Source organism: Poromitra crassiceps (assembly GCF_964638095.1).
Source record: "Poromitra crassiceps genome assembly, chromosome: 8".
NCBI classification, from domain to species: domain Eukaryota; kingdom Metazoa; phylum Chordata; class Actinopteri; order Beryciformes; family Melamphaidae; genus Poromitra; species Poromitra crassiceps.
The window spans coordinates 51,817,284-51,825,318 of record NC_139629.1 but is presented as its reverse complement, the minus strand read 5'-3'; the positions used below and the strand labels follow the sequence as shown (position 1 = coordinate 51,825,318).

General features: G+C 45.2%; 1 protein-coding gene across 1 annotated transcript in view; it reads right to left on the bottom strand.

Annotated features, from left to right (window-relative positions):
* fgd (faciogenital dysplasia) overlaps positions 1–7,731 on the bottom strand; it is a 125,741-nt gene extending 118,010 nt beyond the window's left edge. Inside the window, exon 1 of the mRNA XM_083642053.1 lies at positions 7,687–7,731. Within this exon, the coding sequence (XP_083498179.1) occupies positions 7,687–7,708 (22 nt within the window). The 5' untranslated portion in view covers positions 7,709–7,731. The remainder of the gene's footprint in view (positions 1–7,686) is intronic.
* Positions 7,732–8,035: the final 304 nt, after the last annotated feature.

Genomic DNA, 8,035 nt, shown 5'->3' with positions numbered 1-8,035 from the left:
CCGGAAAAAGAAAGTCAGCCGAGAGGACGGTAGATCGATTCCTCCCCTGAGTCCCACAACAAACACTCTCTCTCTCTCTCCCTCTCTCTCTCTCTCTCTCTCTCTCCGCCCCCTCTCTCTCTCCCTCTCTCTCTCTCTCTCTCTCCGCCCCCTCTCTCTCTCTCTCTCTCTCTCTCTCTCTCTCTCTCTCTCTCTCTCTCCCTCTCTCTCTCTCTCTCTCCCTCTCTCTCTCTCTCTCCCTCTCCCTCTCTCTCCCTCTCTCTCTCTCTGCATATCACCTGCAGCCTCTGATATCGTCCCATCAGCACTTCATCTCTCTCTATCACTCTCTCTCTCCCCTCCCCCTTCTTTGTCTAAAAACTGCCGCTTATTCTCATTTCCCAAAGTCTATGGCCTTAAATGTCTATGGCCTTAAATGTCTATGGCCTTAAATGTCTATTGCCTTAAATGTCTATGGCCTTAAATGTCTATGGCCTTAAATGTCTATGGCCTTAAATGTCTATGGCCTTAAATGTCTATGGCCTTAAATGTCTATGGCCTTAAATGTCTATTGCCTTAAATGTCTATGGCCTTAAATGTCTATGGCCTTAAATGTCTATGGCCTTAAATGTCTATGGCCTTAAATGTCTATGGCCTTAAATGTCTATGGCCTTAAATGTCTATTGCCTTAAATGTCTATGGCCTTAAATGTCTATTGCCTTAAATGTCTATGGCCTTAAATGTCTATGGCCTTAAATGTCTATGGCCTTAAATGTCTATGGCCTTAGGCCTTAGGCCGATGCAAAGATTAGCAGATAGTTTTTCCCTGCAGAGTTTAGGTTCTCACAGTAACTCACTGTGGTTAGTTGATGGGAACATTGTTAAGGGCCAATTGCCCCAGATCTGTCCTCTAAGGAAGGGCTGCTAAATACAAGACATCAGACACACACAGCCGCCATTTCTCCACACGGTGGACAATGAACTGTCCTACAGTGTGTGTGTGTGTGTGTGTGTGTGTGTGTGTGTGTGTGTGTGTGTGTGTGTGTGTGTGTGTGTGTGTGTGAGTGTGTGAGTGAGTGAGTGAGTGAGTGAGTGAGTGAGTGAGTGAGTGAGAGATGAACTGTCCTACAGTAGCTTTCTTTGTTAGTGTCATAGAAATGCAAATAACATAATTTCCCATTCATCTCATAATCAAGAATATGGTGTCTCTCTCTCACGCACGCACACACACACACACACACACACAGTTCTCAAGGTGGGGTCTGGGGGCCACCAGGCCAGGGGTCCTTGAGGTAGTTCCAGGGGGTCTCCAGCAAAATGATGAATAATCTTCACCATTATTTAATTTATTTATTTAATTAGAGAATGTTCTCATACTGTCAGTCGGGCTGTGAATCTTCACTGGCCTCACGATTCCATTACGATTCAGAGGGCTACGATTTGATTATAAAACGATTATCGATGCATCTCGATGCATCTTAAATCGATGCCTCCCCTTTTTTCCCCCAATACATGATTTATTCTTTCTCACTTTCTTTTTTCTCACTGTGTGGCTACTTTTAAAATAAAGTGCATTTGAAATTGCACTGTATTATGATCCATAATTAAAATTAACAAATGCATTTACTTCCATTATCTTGTATTAATACAAATGCTGCCCTCTGTTACAAGAGTTAGCCACCAGGTGGCAGTCAGGGTTCCAAGAATGCAGGAAAGCCACAGTAGCCGTTTTCACACACAGATCGTGCAAAATTGCAGTTCAGAAGGCCCGCAAAACCGGCAGCCTCGCCACAGAAATTGCTTTCACACACAGCCAGGGCCCGAAATCAGAGCCCGCCACCCGCCAATGACGGGCAGATTTTAGGTTTGGCGAGTGACTCGAGAGGTCTGTCCGCCACGTGGCGGGTCCCAAAATAGTCGTCATGTAATATTACAACTGTGTGTAGCCGGCCAACATACATCGGGCGAATCAATCAATGAATCAATCGCTCGCATTTGTTGCCGAGCTCGTATGATGAGGAGATTAATCAAAATACTTACCACCAATAAAGCCGAAGGGGAGCCGAGAACGAGTGCAGGAGAGCTAACGCAGGTGCCAGGTGTGAGTGGGAGAGAAAGGTGCGTAGCCCAAGTTGTGTGCTGTCTGCACTGAGACTGTCGCAGTTATTACTTTTAGCTGCGTTGTTTTTTTTTTACAATTTAAGCTCAAGATTGACTTGACATGTATTGATAAGATTGACTTGACATGTATTGATTAATCAATCATCAATCAATATATTAAAATAATTTGCTTCAAATTTTACTCTGGCCTCTTATTTAAGTGTGTATTCTTCAACGTAATACCTTATCTACTTGAAATGTACTGAAAAAAATTGATATATGTGGATATATGTGACACAAAAATGTGTTTTTTTGGGCCGGTAAGAAATATGCTTGGCGGGTAGATTTTTTCCATCTACCCGCCACTGGCCAGTGGGTCAAAAAGTTAATTTCGGGCCCTACACACAGCCAAGCAGCACCGCCACATTCCCGTCCTGGAGTGTGCTTTCAGGCGACAACCACCGCTCCCGGATTGAAAGGCGAGCAGAGGTATTTCTACCCAACTCCTCCTAGCCCAAATTAATATTTTCATAGGTTAGTGTAGCCTAGGCTACTGTATGATGAACGAATTCATTCAACAACCAAACATTGCCGATGTACGCCAGCCAACGACGTGCAGCTGCGGTCGTTAAGGATCAAACTGATAAAACACAAAAGTGTTGTCCACATGCAGCATGGTAACAAGGCTTTCAATATTCATCTGATCGACTTTATGGATCACAGATGCACCATCATGTAGCCTAATAGGTACAAAGCTAATTCTTATATTTTGGTTCCAGTTTTTTGTAAAGCAAATTATTCCCATGAAGTAGCCTAATTAGCGTCCGTTCTGAAAGACGACACCCGCATATCAAACAGCTGCAGTCTGCATAACGTTCGTCGGGGGAATAGTATAGGCTATAAATGCACATGACTACTATAACGTTAGTAGTTTTTGTAAGGGAATGCACAACTGGCTAGCTAGACAGATTGCAGTTCTGGTGGAGCTGGTTTCCAGAGGGAATATCCTCAGACCAACTCGCCACAGACAGCTATAGTCCTCTGAAGCGTATTATTATATCCGTTAATTTTACCTACTAATGTCAACATCGTTTGAGCATAAAGCCTAACCTACTTACAGGCACGGAGCATTCCTCCTGGCGCATGATTGTATAGGCTACTTTTTTTACTTTGTCTTTCTTGCTGCATGAGGTTCAAGATTCAAGATTCAAGATTCAAGATTTTTATTGTCACTCCATGGTACAAGTATCACGTGTGAAATTCTTGTGCTGTGGACTCCGTTTACGACATAGTACAAATAGGCAACAAGCAATGAGCAATAGGCAATAAGAAATAGGCATCAATAAGCAATACTAAGCAGCAATAGGCAATGCGGCAGAATAGCGATAAGACAAGTCAGTGGCATATTCATTGCACATAGGTGCACGTCATGTGCATACGTTAGACGTGTTCGGACATTTTAATTCGACGTATTTGACATACATTACAGTGCAAGTAGCATGTACCTTATTAAACATACAATTAAACATTAGGCATTGTGCATACGTTAGACGTGTTCAGACATTTTAAATTCGACGTAGTTGAAGGTGATTTCCAGGTAATATTTTTTATGAATGAGCTGACCATTCGCACTGTTCCGGGTTGCCGCTCCTACGCTTTCAAGTGGAGGCGGGTTACCTGGTAACCCGGCCGGGTTACCTGGTAACCCGGCGCTGTGACTAGGTCGGCTGGCGGGACAAAAGGCGTACAACAATTACCCACCAACACGCGTTCACAACTTTCACATCGGAGGCGCGGATCCTATTTTCCGTGCATTTTGCGGCTTTCAAGGCCGGTGTGAAAGCGGCTAGTAAAAGCAGAGAGTGCAGAAGAAGAAGCACAAGCTTCACTGACGTTAAGTTGCAATAAAGAATGAGTCAAAACATATCACCTGACTGAGCATCCATCATATAAACATGGTGCCAGAAGCAGAACCTTGATGATGTGACAGTTAGGGATGGGTATCGTTCAAAATTTTTCGATATCGATACCGTTTCGATACTTTGATTTCGATACCGGTTCCTGAACGATACTTTTTTCGATACCAATTTTTAGAAAAATCAATTTTAACAAAAATAAAACTGCATTACACATTGACAATTATGATACAAATCTGTAGTTTTTTTTTTCAAGTTTTACAGCAGAAAAAAAACCTACTGTATTTAACATAACTTTAAGTTGTCTAAACTTATTACTGTCCCCACAAAAAAAATTGGAGTACTACAAAGGAAATAAATGTAAAACAAATAAATCAGTGCAATAGTTTTCAGTGCAAAACGGAGAGTTGCAAATGAGTGTTTAATATTAACTGATGCAACAGAACGCTATTCTTGTCCAAACTGATGAGATGGCTCCACTTCATGCATGGAAGACAATAGTTGAGCATTGACTAGCCTATCAATAATGGCACAAAGTGAATCCCATTTATATTCAACAAACTATCATGACATAAGCGTTTGTTAACGATTTGCTAAAAATACATAATGGGCGATAACTGCCCGCTTGCATATAACGTTAACACTAATTAATTGAACATCTAACGCTAGCGTTGCAGATCAGTGTTTAATGCTCACTGCTGCAACAGAACGTCATTCTTGTCAAAACTGATCTGATGAGACAGCTCCACTTCATGCATGGAAGACAATAGTTGAGCATTGACTAGCCTATCAATATAGCCTTATTAAATGGCACAAAGTGAATCGCATTTACATTCAACAAACTATCATGACATCAGCGTTTGTTAACGAGTTGCTAAAAATACACAATGCCCGCTTGCGCATAACGTTACCGCGCCAATTAATTAAACGATCTAATGCTAGCTACAACTCACAGCCAGACTGTCAGACTGAGGGATCTGATAACCGCTAACATCAACAACAAACTTGCGGTAAGCTGACCCACCTCTCGATTATTTCTCGTCTGTGGAAACCAGTCCCAGCTCCACTTGTCTCCGCACCGCACGCTGCCTGCCTCAACAAACACACACCGGCTAAAGTGGGTGTAACTTTCCCTGCATGCTTCTACATGACAGCCAATCACCAGCCGTATTAGAGCGTGGTGTGCAAGCATGTCGCATGCTTATAGGCTCAATGACGCTGTTTTGTTTTGGTATCGAAAATTGGTATCGATTGACAAGGGAGGCTTCGATACCCCTTAGTATCGATGTTTTCATTTCGGTGCCAAGTAAGTATCGAAACTCGATACCAATCCCTAGTGACAGTACACAAAATAACAGGCTGGACACCATTGATTCCACTGGAGCGTTCAACACTTGATAAGCAAAAGTGCTAAAGCTAGCTGCTAGCCGATGAACGGCTTGACACTACTCTGTCTGCAGTCTCTCTCGTAGCCCTGCAGGCAGGGTGGACGTAACCATCTGTAAGCGTAACTCGTAGAGACACGGGGGTGGCGGCGTTAGATTCGGGGTGAAAAAATACTATAGTTCTTTATAGGCATCGCGATCTGACCTTCCCTTTCCCAGAAAATGTAACTAATGTAATAATCGATTTTTGACATTTGTGAATTGTCTACGTGCGCATCGCGATGCATCTTATAATCGATTATTTTTGACACCCCTAACTGTCATCTCTCTCTACCTACAATACAGATAGTCTGTGGGTCTGGGGCTACAATCTAATGGCTCATTTCCACCACATTTTACTGCCCTGCACAGCTCGTCACCATTCGGCTCTAATCGTTTCGGCCCGATGGACGTTTTGCTTCCACCGCGGATCATCTGCCTTCACCCACCCCTGCCCACAGCTGGTCATCATAGCGACCGCATATCTGTCCTTCGCTTATAGCCGAAGTAGGCTATAACATAACGTTACAATTAAATCCATCCACAGAACTTTTAAAATGTTTATGAAATAATGGTGCCTCTAAATGACCTACAGTGTGGGCAAATGTGACAATCGGCCAGGAGAATGGATATCACTTTGTAGTTAGTCAAACTCACAGGCATGCGCCGCATGCGCTGTGCGGGGACGGGAGAGGCGCAACAGAGTGAAGCCTGCACCCCGCGGCCTCTCACCAGGCAAGACCACGGCTTCACCAAACACCCGCTGCGGCCTAGCGGAGCGCTGCAGCCTGCACTCAGCTACAGAGCTCCCTGAGCAGTGGAATTTTTTCTCTCTCAGACAATTGAACACCCGCCACGATTTTATTTCACCGGAGGCGAAGGCAGCAACACAAAAGACTGATGGAAATATACATAACAGAAGAGAAGGTAAGCCCACTAAACTGGTATGCAGCATTGCATTGACAGTCAGTAGACAGAGTAAACACGATTCTGCCTGACCAATCAGTCGTCAACAATGTTTTCACGTCACCGTATGAACCCGGGTTCACAGAATAGAACCACGATGAGGCAGGTACTAAAAGTAGCACGACTCGACCCCAATACAACCCGGGCTGGGATAGTTTTTAGTGGTGGAATGAGACCATTTATCGAGTCGAGCGGAGCGGGATCGCGCTACTACCTGCGGTGGAAATGGGCCATAACTGTCATCTCTCTCTACCTACAATACAGATAGTCTGTGGGTCTGGGGCTAGAATCTGGACTCAATTAGTGGTCCTTGATTTGATATGAAGAAGTTTGAGAGAAACATGCACCACACCAAGTAGTCCTCGTGCTGTACCGTCCTGCCAGGCAGACACAGACCAACCCCACACACACACACACACACACACACACACACACACACACACACACACACACACTTTCTGCTCATCTCTAATCTAATCTGACTGCATCACACACTCCTCCATGCAAACCACCACATTCCACACAAACTGTACACACACACACACACACACACACACACACACACACACACACCCATACAGACAGTGTCTCACACACACACACACACACACACACACACACACAGTGGGGTATGATGAATGACTCCAGTGGTTACTGTATTGACTTCCAGTCATACAATAGGGCGGCTGGTTGGGGGTGTGTGTGTGTGGGGTGTGTGTGTGTGTGTGTGTGTGTGTGTGTGTGTGTGTGTGTGTGTGTGTGTCTGTGTGTGTGTGTGTGTGTGTGTGTGTGTGTGTGGGGGGGTGGGGTCAGTTTGGGGCGATGCTGAGGTCAGAAGCTCCAGCTTCTTTTGGGGTTTGGCACGACGTTACTCCATTCTGCCATGTCAGCTCAGCTGCTGCTCCTGTGTGTGTGTGTGTGTGTGTGTGTGTGTGTGTGTGTGTGTGTGTGTGTGTGTGTGTGTGTGTGTGTGTGTGTGTGTGTGTGTGTGTGTGTGTGTGTGTGTGCGTGCGTGCGTGCGTGTGTGTGTAGCCTAACGAGCAAAACAACTCTTGTGTAGTTACGTTGTTGTGGAGTTGATAGAGGCCCGGGCCGGTGACAGCTGGCTAAAGCATTTTGGAATTCAAATCCTGGCCGCTATAAGTATAACAGACATAACCGTTTGGAAAGAAAGCACTGTGGAAACTAGCCAAGAGTTCCCTCTATCAGACACACAGACAGACAGACAGAGGACAGACACACAGAGGACAGACAGACAGAGGACAGAGGAGTGTAGGTTATTATCGGAGCGTTGCACTCACCAGTAGCTGAAAGCTCCTGCATCTTTGCACAAAGTTGTCCTCCAGTCTTCCTCTGCTGCTCGCGCGACCCGTCCTTTTTTTCCGCTGCAGTTGGAAACAGAAACAGCGGCTCCGCCGGCGAAAGACGCAAGAAAGTGTGGAGTAGCTGTGTGTTGTCTCGTGTTCACAGCCTGTTAGCTTCTCCCGTTCGCACTCAAATCACTGCCGACACGTCGTGGCTCCGTCGCGGACGCAAGAGAGTAGTCCTCCATGTAGCCTAGTCCTTCTTTCTCCTCCTCCTCCCTCTCCTCTGTGCCTCCTCGCGCTGCCTGCCTGCCTGGAAAAAAGAAATGCGCGCTCCCTGTGCGCG